The sequence below is a fragment of the Salmo salar genome, chromosome ssa07 (assembly GCF_905237065.1).
Source record: "Salmo salar chromosome ssa07, Ssal_v3.1, whole genome shotgun sequence".
Taxonomy (NCBI): Eukaryota; Metazoa; Chordata; class Actinopteri; order Salmoniformes; family Salmonidae; genus Salmo; species Salmo salar.
The window spans coordinates 33684658-33701388 of record NC_059448.1 but is presented as its reverse complement, the minus strand read 5'-3'; the positions used below and the strand labels follow the sequence as shown (position 1 = coordinate 33701388).

At 40.2% G+C, this 16731-nt stretch overlaps 1 protein-coding gene across 2 annotated transcripts in view; it reads right to left on the bottom strand.

Annotated features, from left to right (window-relative positions):
• Positions 1 to 3825: 3825 nt before the first annotated feature.
• LOC106609097 (ankyrin repeat and BTB/POZ domain-containing protein BTBD11-A) overlaps positions 3826 to 16731 on the bottom strand; it is a 223711-nt gene continuing 210805 nt past the window's right edge. For both annotated transcript variants that reach the window (XM_014207500.2, XM_014207503.2), the window contains 5 exons: positions 16349 to 16451; positions 15793 to 15874; positions 15336 to 15404; positions 14064 to 14177; positions 3826 to 4668 (listed from right to left, as the gene is read on the bottom strand). In XM_014207500.2, coding sequence (XP_014062975.2) covers positions 4438 to 4668; positions 14064 to 14177; positions 15336 to 15404; positions 15793 to 15874; positions 16349 to 16451 — 599 coding nt within the window. In that variant the 3' untranslated portion in view covers positions 3826 to 4437. The remainder of the gene's footprint in view (positions 4669 to 14063; positions 14178 to 15335; positions 15405 to 15792; positions 15875 to 16348; positions 16452 to 16731) is intronic.

Below are 16731 nucleotides of genomic sequence, written 5' to 3'. Positions count from 1 at the left end.
ATATATATATATATATATATATAATATATATATATATATATATATATATATATATATATATATATATATATATATATATATATATATATTTATATATTTATATTATATATATATATTATATATATTATATATATTTATATTATATATATTTATATTATATATATTTATATTATATATATATATATTTTATTTTATATATATATATATTTTATATATATAATATAAATATATATACAATATACTTGGCTTAATCGAATGAAAGAATAGCAAGTGTCACAAAACAATGGAAGAATCATGCATTGTCTTTGCTTTTTCTCACATACCAAGGCCTGAATTTAATCCGTATCACGGTAGATCTGCGTTAAAATTTAAAGGTGAACACTGCCTTTAATTTAAATCAAGCTATAATGTAGATCTTCCGCGATACGGATTGAATCCAGCCCCAAGTCTGAGTCAGGTATGAGCATGTGAGGAGCCCATCTAGTCGTAACAATTGCACACACAGTGCACGACACATTGATTAAAGATCCAATACAGCCATTTTGATTTCAATATCAAATAATTTCTGGGTAACAATTAAGTACATTACTGTAATTGTTTTGAAATAAAATGGTTGAAAAAAAGTTTAGCTTAGAATTTGTTTGAAAATGCAATGGCACTTTGACATAAAACATTGTGTCAGTTGGAACGTACAGGTGTGTTAGGGAATGTGGAAATCCCTTGAAAGTTTAACAGAATGTCAGAAGTTATAAACATAGTATAAAAGTCACATACCCCTCCCAGAGTGTTACTTTGACTTGTTTAGTATAAGATACATCAAAGCTACTCAAATCAGAGGTTTACGGCCCTGTAGATGGGGTTTGCGTGTGCACTAAATATGCCATAATTTGTCACAGTAGGCCTTTTTAAATAATAGCCCTATTTTTGCAGGGACATAATACTGCCCTATTGCAGTGGCTCTTAAATATTAGAATCTGAAGACCTTAGCAACTATTTTATTAATCTATGTCCCTGGAATTATATTGAAAATAGATATCTAATAGATGGATGTTGCTTAATGGGTAACACTTTATTTTGATAGTCCATCTGTAGATGCTCTACAGACCATCTACAGACAATCAGCAATGTTTCAAATTACTGTCTACTAACCCTAGCCCTAACTCTAAACCTTACCCTAACCGTAACCTTAGCAAGGACTTGCTTATCAACAGATAGTATGACCATCTGTACAGCATCTACAGATGGACTACCCCAAAAAAGTGTGACCTCTTCATACACCATAAAACCTTATGCATATTATACATACAGTATATCTCAATATCTACATGTGATTTGACAATGTCTTATCATGGCAATCAACTATTTTGGGGATCACCTAAGAACTACCGTGTTACCTTTTAACCTTAATTATTTGGAATGCATCAGTAGTTGCACAGTGTAGAAGGAAAACATCCCTTGCTTGAAATTCTACATATATCAGAGACTAATACCTTACTCACTTATACCAATCTGCATGACACGCACATTTAGAAAAAAAGTCTTACACAGAAAAATCTAAAGACATTTAACATGCAACTTTGCATTAGGTTAAAACCTGTTGGGGATCTGATCCCGGTATTGGGATTTATTGTCAAGAGACCATGGCGGGAAATTCAAAACTGCAAGATTCTAATAATTTCAATTTCTCAAACAATCAACTATTTTTCACCATTTGAAAGATAAACATCTCCTAAATCCAACCACATTGTCCGATTTCAAAGAGGCTTTACGGCAAAAGCATAAAGTTAGGTTATGTTAGGAGAGTACATTGAAAATAGCTTTGTGTAATGTTTTGTCAATTCAAAGACAGGCGTCACCAAAAGCAGATAACCAGCTAAAATTATACACTAACCTTTGACAATCTTCCTCAGATGACACTCCTAGGACATTATGTTATACAATACATGCATTTTTTGTTCCATCAAGTTCATATTTATATCCAAAAACAGCATTTTACAGTAGCGGTGAAATTCAGAATTTTTTTCCCCTCAAATGCTTCCGGTGAATCAACATTACAATTTACAAAATTACTAATCGAAAACATTGGTAAATTATAATATTGTCATTCAAAGAATTATAGTTTAACATTTCGTAAATGCTACTGCATTGCCAGATTTCAAAATAACTTTACTGGGAAATCACACTTTGCAATAAACGGGGTGCTGTGCTAAGAACAATAGGCTAGGATATACAGGTTAGCACCATCTTGTAACCATCTAATATCAATAACACTATTGTCAATAATCCCTTACCTTTGATTATCTTTATCCATTGGCACTTCCAGGAATCCCAGGTCCACAACAAATGTGGTTTCTTTCAACAAAGTTCATAACTTATGTCCAAATAACTCCAAGTTGTTCCATGTTGTTAGCGCTTCGGTAGGCTACTCAAAAGTAGGGCGGGGGGGGGAAGTCCCGACGAAAAGTAAAAAAAATTATCTATTTACGTTCGTTCAAACATGTCAAATGTTGTTTAGCATCAATCTTTAGGGCCATTTTTAATGTGAAACATCAGTAATGTTTCAACCCGACCTCTCCTGTGTCTTGAAAAACGTCTCGCCTCACATGAACTCACAGGTGCGCGCAATAATGAAGTGACAACTTCTTTTCCTTGTCATCCGGTCTCTGTTCATCGTAGACGCTTCAAACAACTTTATAAAGATCGTTGACATCTAGTGGAAGCCGTAGGAAGTGCGAAATGAATCCTTTGTCACTGTGTGATCTATTAGCAATGACTCGAAAATAGTACAGCCACAAAATTCTAATTTCCTGGTTGTATTTTTCTCAGGTTTTTGCCTGCCATATGAGTTTTGTTATACTTACAGACACCATTCAAACAGTGTTTTATATCCAAATGTGTTAATAATATGCATATCCTAGCTTCTGAGTTGGTGTAGGAGGCAGTTAAAAATGGGCACATATTATTTTCCAAATTCTCAATACTGCCCCCTAGCCCCAACAGGAACAATGTTTGTGCAGGTAACACATCCAACAAGAGCAATGCTGTTAGCCAAGCAACTGTAGGTTAATTAAATATACTGTACATTAGTTTGTAGAAAGAACGACCAACAGAATTGACTTCCATGACATATTTACTTTGTTTCCCCCAATTACAGCCTGAAGACCCTTCCTTCTCAAGACTGCCATTATGAGTCTATGACTCGTCAGAGAGAACTCTTCACTTCCCTCCAAAGTAGTCTGAGGTTGGCTCTGCTGAAATGCAACAGTAGGGTAGTACAGTTGAGAGGTGTCATGCAAATTATTGACATTGTTCATAAATATATCATAAGTTTGGTCCAAGTTGAACATCTATGTTTCAAACATAAATGGATAATGATTGTTGGGAGTACAGTTCAAGGAGCACTGAAGTATTGGTCAGTTGTGGAAGTTCCTCTGATAAATTTTCCATCAGTGCATACTTTATCGACGACTGAGCGAGATGCTGTCCAACACATGAAGAGAATTAGTTGGCATATGTGTTTACATTCTCAAATCACTCTCAAATCATTGCTACAACGCACTTCCAAACAATACACTGTAAAAAAAATTAAGTTGTTTTTAAAAACAACTTATGGTAACTTTCCGTTAATTTAAAAAAACTTTGATTTAACAGTAAATTATTGTAATGTAAAGTAACATACTGTTAAACCAAAGTTTCTTTGGAATTTACAGTAACATACTGTATCTTTTTTTACAGTAACTGGCTGCCACTAAGTTACCATAAAAACAACCAGATTTCTTTTACAGTGAAGTTTTTGTGGTTGGTTTTGTTAAAGTTAGACATTTTTTCCTTTACTTTAGTCACCTGCTCTGTCACCAAACAGATTTGCATCCCAATTCTACAAAAAAATATATATTACATAGCCAAGTAAACTCTCATACCAGATACTAACCACTGAATGAAGAGTTCATTTTTCAAAGTAGAGTTTTTATTCTACAAGTTATTCCACTCTTTCAGCAAAAGGGACCTATTCTACGTATGCATCTCATATGAAATACAATTGTACATTTTATTATCATGGGCATATTATATGCCTGTAACAAGTCATACATTTTTTTTATGTTTCCTTTATGTATTAGATGGTGCAGTGACGTTAGAGGAGTATTACAACAATGTTCAAACCTGTAACAAAGAGAAGACAATGGCGCTGTCAGATGGCTGGACGCTGCAGTGTAACGCTGCAGCAATGTTGTGAAAGCGTTAGCACCCAGACCTGTCACATTAACCAACAGCACTCCCTAGCATGGACAGGTAGATGGACAGGGTTTGATATAACAGTAACATTAAAGGGATGTTATGAAAATGTTTACATCAGGGGACAGGTGGATGAACTGGGGTGGTGGATGTTGCAGTAACGTTACTGGGTGGTTGTAAGTTTGTTTCAATAACCCAGAGAGGTTAAACGATGGAGCCCTTGGAGGAGGAGAGGTGAATTGACTGGATGCGGGTGGCTAGAGTATTCTCCAGGTCATGGAGGACATCGGAGATGGGGCTCAGGCAGGGTCCGGGGCTCACTGTAACAGGCATCTCGTACAGTAGTTGTTTGAAAGCCTCCACCTCTATCAGCAGCACCATGTTCTTCAGGAAGTAGCCTTCGATGAAAGTCGCCAGCTCATTGGCACAGAGGAACTAAACAGGGCATAAGGATACAGTCAGAACCTTAACTCACTCTGTCACAATGCCCTCTCTCACTGTTTTTTTTTAATGTCTGATACATACACATTGTATCATGCATGGGTATCTTGCCTACTTATGTTTTATCCTCTTTTACTGTACACTCTTAGAAAAAAGGGTTACAAAATCTTTGCAGAGGGATAGGGTTCTACCAAGAACTGTTTATCTGAAGAATCATATTAGGAAGACAATGATTCTATGAGTTCTACATAGAATATTTTTCATCCTAAGAGCCTTTTTTGGAAGAAAGGGTTCTTTGATGATTATTGGAAGGCATGAAGGACTATTTGAAAGGCAAGAAGGGTTCTACATAGAACCCTTCTGCATCTGAATAAGCTTTTTATTACAAATGTTTTTCTTTCTTTTAAGTAGTAAGCATTAGTGTTTACCTCAGTGTTTAAACTTTAACATTAGGGGTGTTAAAGTATTCTGATGAATTTAAAAAGATATATGTGAGCATGTTTTAACTTCTTATGGGCAGGTGGGATGCTACCGTCCCACCTGGCAAACATGCGGTGAAATTGCAGAGCGCCAAATTCAAAATACAGAAATAGTCAAATTAAACATTCATAAAAATAGAAGTGTTATACATCGGCTTAAAGATTAACTTCTTGTTAATCCAGCCACCGTGTCAGATTTCAAAAAGGCTTTTACCGTGAAAGCATAACATGCGATTATCTGAGGACAGCGCCTCGCTTACAAAAGCGTACAAACATTTTACAACCAAGTAAAGGAATTACAAAAGTGAGAAATAGTAATCACTTACCTTTGATGATCTTCTTATGTTTGCACTCTCAAGAGTCCCTGTTACACAATAAATGTTTGTTTTATTTGATACATTCCCTCTTTATGTCCCAAAAACTCAGTTTTGTCGACGCATTTTGTTCAGTAATCCATTGGCTCAAAGGCGGTCACGACATGCAGACGAACACATCCTAATAGTACCTGTAAAGTTAATCGAAACATGTCAAACGATGTTTATAATGAATCCTCAGGTTGTCTATTGTCTAAATAATCGATAATATTTCAACCGGACAATAGCGTCTTCAATAGAAAGGAAAAACAACGAACGGCGCGCAATCGGTCACACGTGCCAAACAGCTCTGGTTCATTCTGCATGCCACATAGAAAATGGTCTCATTCTTCCTCGTTTTCCAGAATACAATCCTGAAACAATGTCTAAAGACTGTTGACATCTAGTGGAAGCCATAGGAACTGCAATCTGGGCCCTAACCCAACAGATACTGTATAGGCATTCAATAGAAAAGTATCCACATCAAAAATGTCCCACTTCCTCGATGGATTTTCCTCAGGTTTTCGCCTGCCATATCAGTTATGTTATACTCACAGACATTATTTTAACAGTTTTGGAAACTTTAGAGTGTTTTCTATCTAATACAGCATATGCATATCCTAGCTTCTGGGCCTGAGTAACAGGCAGTTTACATTAGGCACCTCATTCATCCAAAATTCAAAATACTGCCCCTTACCCAAGAGAGGTTAAACTGAATTTATATGGGAATATACTCTGACAGACTGACCAGGTGAACCCAGTTGAAAGCTAAAGTATGATCCCTCATTGATGTCACTTATTAAATACACTTAAAATAAGTGTAGGTAAAGGGGAGGAGAAAGGTTAAAGAAGGATTTGTAAGCCTTGAGACAACTGACACATGGATTGTGTATTTGTGCCATTCAGAGGGTGAATGTGTAAGACAAAATAACTAAGTGCCTTTGAACGGGGTATGCTAGTAGGTGCCAGGTGCACCGGTTTATGTCAAGAACTGCAATGCTGATGTTTTTTTTACGCTCAACATTTTCCCTTGTGTATAAAGAATGGTCCACCACCCAAAGGACATCCAGCGAGTTTGACGCAACTGTGGGAAGCATTGGAGTCAATATGAGCCAGCATCCCTATGGAATGCTTTCGACACCATGTAAAGTCCATGCCACAACGAATTGAAGCAGAGAGTAGAAGAACAGAATTAGCAGTGTATCATATGGTACACAACAAACTGACAAGTTTTACCCAGTGTTGATTTTTCATTGTAACATTTCTAGTGTTGATTAAGGAGTTAAATTATGTTAACAATTTTACCTCACTGGAGAGGGCCAGTAGTGTAAAATAGCCCGTGTTGGTTGTCATGACTATCCTGTGAGGATCCAAAGGATCAGGTTACAATGTATCGGCTCTACAGAGCTCTGTCTCCCGCAGAGGGGAAGAGGGATGGATGTGGGGGTTTAATGACACCTGTCATGACGTTGCCCTCTTTGGGTTTTCTATGCACCATCCCCTACCTCTGCCTCCCCCACCCAGGCTCTGTGAGAGTGGTCGTAAATTCCTAAGAAAATGTCCTGCCTCATTACATTTACGTCATTTAGCAGACGCTCTTATCCAGAGCGACTTACAAATTGCTTTATTCACCTCATGATATCCAGTGGAACAACCACTTTACAATAGTACATCTATATCTTTTTTTTGGGGGGGGGGGGGGGTTTGAAGGATTACTTTATCCTATCCCAGATATTCCTTAAAAAGGTGGGGTTTCAGGTGTCTCATGGCCACAGTATAAAGAGAGAGTGGGTTTCATAGAAAAAAACCCGGAATTATTCCACCTCACAGGACTGGAGAAGCGAATGACATTTATGTTCTGGAGAAGGTATAAAATATCGGTGAAGAATCCAGCTACGAACTGGTCCGTTTGGTACAATTTTGTGAAGCTGATGAGAGACAATACGGGCACATTACAATGGCGCTGTTTATATAAAAGCCTCAGTTGTGAGACTTACATCTAATCGTTGTATAAAATGAATTAACAAGGATAAAGCTATTTGGAATATGTTGGGATGCTTGTAAGATGTTAATGTGAGAGAATTGTATTTCTATTTAAAGTTTCACCAAGTCATCGGCACAGGGTTTCTATCACCAGACCGAGCTTACCTCCATTACGAGTGGCTAAAGGTTGGAGACCAGCTTACCTCGATAATGAGAGGGCCAAGGTTTGACCATGCATTCCTCATTCTGAACTTTAACCATTCCACGTGGTTAGACTATTGATACCGACAGAATAATAACAAGTCTTTGATATTAATTACTAGTCTGCAGCTAGGAATTCGGGATCATTGAACGCAAAGACTGTCAAAACATCTGTCCTATAACGACATTAATGAATGTCACTTTCATATATATACTGCTCAAAAAAAATAAAGGGAACACTTAACCTGTTAGGGCTAGGGGGCAGTATTGACACGGCTGGATAAAAAACATACCCGATTTAATCTGGTTACCACTCCTACCCAGTAACTAGAATATGCATATACTTATTACATATGGATAGAAAACACCCTAAAGTTTCTAAACCTGTTTGAATGGTGTCTGTGAGTATAACAGAACTCAAATGGCAGGTCAAAACCTGAGAGATTCCTTTACAGGAAGTGGCCTGTCTGACCATTTCTTGAACTTCTTTTCCATCTCTATCTTTTACTAAGGATCTCTGCTCTAACGTGACACTTCCCACGTCTTCCATAGGCTCTCAGAGCCCGGGAAAAAACAGAATGTCGTCATTCCAGCCCCAGGCTGAAACACATTATCGCCTTTCTCAAGTGGCCGATCAAGGGACTCTGGGCTTATGCGCGTGACCCGACCGCCCCCGCCTTTGTGATTTTTTTCCTCTGTTTGCCGAAAAGGAGATTCCCTGTCGGAATATTATCGCTTTTCTACGAGAAAAATGGCGTAAAAATTGATTTTAAACAGCGGTTGACATGCTTCGAAGTACGGTAATGGAATATTTAGAATTTTATTGTCACGAATTGCGCCATGCGCGCGACACTTCTTTACCATTTCGGATAGTGTCTGGAACGCACGAACAAAACGCCGCTATTCAGATATAACGATGGATTATTTTGGACCAAACCAACATTTGTTATTGAAGTAGCAGTCCTGGGAGTGCATTCTGACGAAGACAACAAAAGGTAATCAAACTTTTATAATATTAAATATGACTATGGTGAGTGCTAAACTTGCCGGGTGTCTAAATAGCGAGCCCGTGATGCCTGGGCTATGTACTTAGAATATTGCAAAATGTGCTTTCACCAAAAAGCTATTTTAAAATCGGACATATCGAGTGCATAGAGGAGGTCTGTATCTACAATTCTTAAAATAATTGTTATGCTTTTTGTGAACGTTTATCGTGAGTAATTTAGTAAAATGTTAGCGAATTCCCCGGAAGTTTGCGGGGGGTATGCTAGTTCTGAACGTCACATGCTAATGTAAAAAGCTGTTTTTTGATATAAATATGAACTTGATTGAACAAAACATGCATGTATTGTATAACATAATGTCCTAGGGTTGTCATCTGATGAAGATCATCAAAGGTGAGTGCTGCATTTAGCTGTCTTCTGGGTTTTGGTGACATTATATGCTGGCTTGAAAAATGGGTGTCTGATTATTTCTGGCTTGGTACTCTGCTGACATAATCTAATGTTTTGCTTTCGTTGTAAAGCCTTTTTGAAATCGGACAGTGTGGTTAGATTAACGAGAGTCTTGTCTTTAAATAGCTGTAAAATAGTCATATGTTTGAGAAATTGAAGTAATAGGATTTTTAAGGTTTTGAAAATCGCGCCACTGGCTGTTATGTAGGTGGGACGAATTCGTCCCGCCTAGCCTAGAGAGGTTAAACTCACAGACACCATTCAAACAGTTTTAGAAACTTTGGAGTGTTTTCTATCCAAATTATATGCATATTCTAGTTTCTGGGCAGGAGTAATAACCAGATTAAATCGGGTACGTTTTTTATCCGGCCGTGAAAATACTGCCCCCTATCCTAAACAGGTTAAGCAAGACCATCCGGTTATTCACTTCAAATCATCATTTGTCTACACGGCTTTCATCACCACTCTGGGACCATCGACACAGCTGATTAGCCATCCTCAGGAGACCACTCTTCCAGAACGAATGCAAGTAAACAGACAACTAAGAAGGACAGTGTGACATCTTGTGGACAATCAGAGACTTACACCGACAACGAAAGAGAGGGCCATACAAAGAACAAGGCCTCCATCGAACCCTTATTACCAAGTGGAACCCGGCCCACAAAGGCCTGGGCCCAACAGAGATACCCGACCAATACCTTCAACACGTAAATACATGCATGACTTATTACCTATAAGAGTGGCAGTTCGGGGCAAGGTATTAGGGCTAAATTAACCTGTTATGGCTAGGGGGCAGTATTTTCACAGCCGGATAAAAAACGTACCCGATTTAATCTGATTATTACTCCTGCCCAGAAACTAGAATATGCATATAATTATTAGCTTTGGATAGAAAACACTCCAAAGTTTCTAAAACTGTTTGAATGGTGTCTGTGAGTATAACAGAACTCATTTGGCAGGCCAAAACCTGAGAAGATTCCATGCAGGAAGTGCCCTGTCTGACAATTTCTTGGCCTTCTTGATTATCTCTATCCATTACAGGGGATCTCTGCTGTTACGTGACACTTCCTACGGCTCCCATGGGCTCTCAGAAGGCGGCAAAAAGCTGAATGGTGGCTTTGCAGGCTCTGGCTGAAAAACATTAGCGCGTTTGGATAGTGGCTGGTCACAGTACTGTGAGACTCAGGCTCGTGCACAAGTTGACTCCATGTTTTATCTTTGAACGAAAACCACCACTCCCGGTCGGAATATTATGGCTTTTTTACGAGAAAAATGGCATAAAAATAGATTTTAAACAGCGGTTGACATGCTTCGAAGTACGGTAATGGAATATTTAGACATTTTTCGTCACGAAATGCTTCGTGCGCATGACGCTTCTTTACCCTTGGATAGTGTCTTGAACGCACGAACAAAACGCCGCTATTTGGATATAACAATGGATTATTTTGAACCAAACCAACATTTGTTATTGAAGTAGCAGTCGTGGGAGTGCATTCTGACAAAGAACACCAAAGGTAATCAAACTTTTCTAATAGTAAATCGGAGTTTGGTGAAGGCTAAACTTGGTGGGTGTCTAAATAGCTAGCCCTGTGATGCCGGGCTATGTACTCAGAATATTGCAAAATGTGCTTTCACCGAAAAGCTATTTTAAAATCGGACACCTCGATTGCACAAAGGAGTTCTGTATCTATAATTCTTAAAATAATTGTTATGTTTTTTGTGAACGTTTATCGTGAGTAATTTAGTAAATTCACCGGAAGTGTTCGGTGGGAATGCTAGTTCTGAACGTCACATGCTAATGTAAAAAGCTGTTTTTTGATATAAATATGAACTTGATTGAACAAAACATGCATGTATTGTATAACATAATGTCCTAGGGTTGTCATCTGATGAAGATCATCAAAGGTTAGTGCTGCATTTAGCTGTGGTTTTGTTTTTTGTGACATTATATGCTAGCTTGAAAAATGGGTGTCTGATTATTTCTGGCTAGGTACTCTGCTGACATAATCTAATGTTTTGCTTTCGCTGTAAAGCCTTTTTGAAATCGGACAGTGTGGTTAGATAAAGGAGAGTCTTGTCTTTAAAATGCTGTAAAATAGTCATATGTTTGAAAAATGGAAGTTTTTGTATTTTTGAGGAATTTGTAATTCGCGCCACGCCTATCATTGGATATTGGAGCAGGTGTTCCGCTAGCGGAACGTCTAGATGTAAGAGGTTAAACGAGTCCCGTCCTCCCAGGCCGTCGTAAATAGGTGGTGAATTTGGTAAATAGGTGGTGAATTTAGGTGGTGAATTTTTATACTTTTAGGAACAGGAATAATTAAGAGAATTTAATGTAGGTAGGCCGTGACTGGCCTCACACTTCAGTACATTAGGTGGTGGTGTATTCACCTGTCACGATCGTCGTAATGAGCGGACCAAGGCGCAGCATGAGTTGAGTTCCACATAATTTTAATTCACAGTGAAACAAAAACAACAAAACATCCAACGAACGTCAAGTACAGCGCGCACATAGGCACTAACTGAAACAATATCCCACAAATGCAGGTGGGAGAAAGGGCTTCCTAAATATGATCCCCAATTAGAGGCAACAATTACCAGCTGCCTCTAATTGGGAACCATACACCACCAACATAGAAATAAACTGACTAGAATACCCCCCTAGTCACGCTCTGACCTAAACACCATAGAGAACCAATGGCTCCCTATGGTCAGGGCATGACAGTACCCCCCCCAAAGGTGCGGACTCTGGCGGCAAAACCTTAAACCAGATGGGGAGGGTAGGGGGGGTGACTTGTGTCGGTGGCGGCTCCGGTGCGAGTCGTCGCCCCGCCCAAACCCCGGATCCGGCCATGGCGCTGGGCTGAACGCCTTGCCTGGACTGGGCATCAGCGCAGAGTAAGGCTCCGGCCTTGGAGCGGTACTGGATGCCATGCCTGGACTGGGCACCGACGCAGAGGAGGGCTCCAGCCTTGGAGCTGGACAGGACACCGTGCCTGGACTGGGCATCAGCGCAGGTTGCACCGGACTGATGACACGCTCCTCAGGTCGAGTGTGTGGGGGCGGCACAGGACGCTCCGGACTGGGGAGGCACACTGGAGGCCTGAGGCCTGGAGTCGGTACAGGTGGCACCAGACTGGTGACACGCACTTCAGGGCGAGTGCGCGGAGCTGGCACAGGACGTACCGGACTGGGGAGGCACACTGGAGGCCTAGTACATGGAGCCGGCACAGGTGGCACCGGACTGGTGACACGCACTTCAGGCCGAGTGCGGGGAGCTGGCACGGGACGTACCGGACTGGGGAGGCGCACTGGAGGCCTGATGTGTGGAGCCAGCACAGGTGGCACCGGACTGGTGACACGCACTTCAGGGCGAGAGCGGGAAGCTGGTACAGGATGTACCAGACTGGGGAGGCGCACTGGGGGCTTGGTGCGTGGAGCCGGCACAGGTTTCACCGGACTGGGGACACGCACTTCAGGGTGAGTGCGGGGAGCTGGCACAGGACTCACCAGACTGCTGACAGGCTCTTCAGGTTGTATTCCGTGCAGAATACACCTAGCCAACATATCTCAGTTCTCTCCTCCAACAGCTCCATCACCTCCCCGACGGTCTCTTGCTCTCTCCGCGGCTCGACTGACAGCTCCTTGTGCCCCCCCCAAAACAATCTTGGGGTTTCTGTGGCCGCGGACCCCGACGTCGTCGCTGTCCTTACACCTTCCTTGTTGTTTATGTCCTTCCACGCTTTTCATCCGAAATCAAAAATACTGCCCCCTATAGCTTAAAAAGTTAACCTCTAACACGCTGCTTGGTCCTGCGTTGGCGGGATATTCTGTCACGATCGTCGTAATGAGCGGACCAAGGCACAGCGTGAGTTGAGTTGCACATCATTTTAATTCACAGTGAAACAACAAAAACAACAAAACATCCAACGAACGTGAAGTACAGCGCACACATAGGCACTAACTGAAACAATATCCCACAAATGCAGGTGGGAGAAAGGGCTTCCTAAATATGATCTCCAATTAGAGGCAACGATTACCAGCTGCCTCTAATTGGGAACCATACAACTCACCAACACAGAAATAAACTGACTAGAACACCCCCCTAGTCACGCACTGACCTAAACACCATAGAGAACCAAGGGCTCTCTATGGTCAGGGCGTGACAGCACCTTGAAGTTGGATGCGATCTGCTAACCCGATCCCAAAAAAGAAGAAGAATTTATTGTACCTACCCTGGCAGTCATTCTGAATAATTCAAAGTTTCAATTGGATTTACACACCATTTTGCAAGCCCACAAAGTGATTTTTAGGCCTGATGTGGCCTGTAGACCTAGAGTTTGCTAATACAACTGTTAGAATACAAAACTAGGCCCTCAAAGAAAGACATTAAGAGTTACAATTTAATGGCTAATAAGGCTGGTCCTGCTAGGAAGAACCTTTAGAGGATAAAGGGGGTTCTATGAAGAAACCTACAAGGGGGCTCTAGCTCGAACCCTCTACAAAGAGTTCTACATTGCACCAAAAAGGGTTCCCCTAAGAAGAACCCTTTATGGTTCAACTTAGCACCTTTTTTTCTTCCACAGCTTCATGTGTTACAAATGTACAATTTTAAAATGTGCAATGGAGCAAAATATTCTGTCTTCTCTTTTCACAACTGGTTGAATGGCAATTTTTATCCTGTAGGCACCTACAACTTATCACAGGTGAGATTAAAGAATCACTTGCCTCCAACCACATTAATTGTGACATTTATGACTTTGAAGTGAAAAATCTCAATTTAAATTGTTTCCCTTGGTCCTGTGCAGTTTTAAAAACAAACAAATACACCTGTGAACACCAAATGTTTTTTCAATTTCAACTCATTTTAGAAAACATTTTGAACTGTATACGTTTGGCTTGTTCCCGTTGCCTCTCACCTTAGCGTGTTTGTAGATGTCCACACAGGTTTCCACGGCAATGTTCTTGGAGCAGATGATCTCACAGTGTCGCTGAAGGGCCTCTAGTTGAAAGAATTTTGCTGCAGACAGGAGCTGTGGAAGAGAGGGAAAAGAGAGCAGAAACACACACAGTGAGAAGTGGGTAAGTGGGGAAGACTTTCTGGGTAATGAAATAAAAAAGTGTTTGATGGGGCTGAGGTCAGAGCTCTGTGCAGGCCAGTCAAGTTCTTCCACACCGATCTTGAAAAACATTTCTGTATGAAACTCGCTTTGTGCACGGGGTGTTGCCATGCTGAAACAGGAAAGCGCCTTCCCCAAACTGTTGCTACAATGTTGGAAGCATAGAATCGTCTAGAATGCCATTGTATTTCCCTTCACTGGAACTATGGGGCCTAGGCTATTATTCCTCCTCCACCAAACTTTACAGTTGGCACTATGCATTGGGGCAGGTAGCGTTCTCCTTGCATCCGGCAAACCCAGATTTACACCACTCCAGCCGACGCTTGGCATTGCGCATGGTGATCTTAGGCTTGTGTGTGGCTGCTCTCCCATGGAAACCCATTTCATGAAGCTCCAGACGAATAGTTCTTGTGCTGACGTTGCGTCCAGAGATAGTTTGGAACTCTGTAGTGAGTGTTGCAACGAGGACAGATGATTTTTACACACTACGCACTTCAGTCCCATTCTGTGAGCTTGTGTGGCCTACTACTATGCGGCTGAGCCGTTGTTGCTCCTAGACGTTTCCACTTTAAAATAACCGCACATACAGTTGACCGGTGCAGGGCAAACATTTTACGAAAAGACTTGTTGGAAAGGTGGCATCCTATGACGGTGCCACGTTGAAAGTCACAGAGCTTTTCAGTAAGGCCATTCTACTGCTAATGTTTGTCTATGGAGAATGCATGACTGTGTGCTTGATTTTATACACCTGTCAGCAACTGGTGTGGCTGAAATAGCCGAATCCACTAATTTGATCGGGTGTCCACATACTTTTGTATATATAGTGTATTTTATTTAAGTGTCATTCACAAATCGGTCCCCCACCACATAAGAGCTTATAAAACACATTTCTTGAAGTTATACAAAGCACAAAACAAAATGTAATTTTACACGCATAGATAATAATCATGGGACGGTATGTATGATTTGCAAACCTGCTCTGTCAGTGTAATTGTTTGAGAATGATTGTGTGACAAGTATGGCTGCGTTGTCATTGAAATAAAATATATTCAAAAAAAAAGTAATTCTTACCTCCATAATCTCAGTATTCATGATGTGCAAGGACTCAGTGCCTCCACAATACAGGTACTGCATGACCAGCTGTAAAAGAGGAATGTTGTTATGACTCAAGCCTCTCAACACATTAGAAACAGCCTAAATGAATTACTGGTACTGGTAGGGTAATACTGTACCTGTTTTGACATAATGAGAGAGTACTTAAAGAGTACAATTTAATGATTACTGACTTTTATACAGTATGTCACCCTATAGCATTTAAATAATATAGAAAGCTCAGGAGTTTTACATTTGTTTTTTTAGGGTGCTTGAGCAGAGGGTAGTAATCTGCTCTCAATGATAAGCATGACTGCCCCCCTTTGAAGGTTTAAGATACTACATTGCTGTGGTGCGAATCCCAGTTGAACTATGAACACATTACCATTAACCCATTTACTGCAACCTAGATACAGTAGTACATACAGTAGGCTACCTGGAATATGTTGTACTTGACATGACTGATCTCAATGTAGGTGTTCTCTGCTGCTGGTCTGTTTTGTAGCAGGGATTTAAACCTGTATGAAATAATGAAAGAAAAGGTGGGGAAGACAGGTTGTCAGAAAACAAAAGGAGCATGTCGTAGTCTGCATTAGTGACATGTGACCAGTGCTGTATTGGTAAACGCCTTCTATTATTTTTCATGAGCATCTTTTGCTGAAAAATGCATTGAAAGTATAGTGAGCGTTACTTTATTCACCGCCAACAGCGATCCACCAAGTTTTGTATATGACATGTCTTTGTCACTCTTATGAACATATGTAACCTAACATACACGGGGGGTGAAATAATTTATTTATAACCACCTCTGACAATTTTGTTAGAAAAAATAGTTTGGGGCCATTCTAATTGTTCAAGCATTATTTTTCAAATTTTTTTTGTATAAAAATGTTTTATTTTTCAATTCCAACATGCAGTACAAGTATTTCACAGATTATCATGTTCAAGCATTTTTCATCAATCACTCAATTTCTTAGCTTTCTGTGGCTCACCTGGCTGAAGCAGTAAATAACAGGACTTTATGTGCATAGAAGGGTTTTCCTTCCACCAGGAACGTTACATCAGACATCTCCTTGTTGTTGAGGAAGTGGGGGTCTGAAAGAAGTGAAGGATAATTACTATATTTGTCCACTTCTAACACTGTTATATTTATCTCTATTGTTACTCAGTTAGTGTTTAATAAAGAAAATGTAGAGACATTTGTGAAATACATTTGACTTGTGTATTCATCCATCTTGACTACTTGTCCATTTTGACCTGCATGTGACCTTTTGCAAATTACGCAGAATGGCATAGGCTGGACAGATATGCTAGCAGGATAATTAAATGGCATCCCATGTAATCTCCCGTAGAGAGTATTCTAAAATGTAAACAT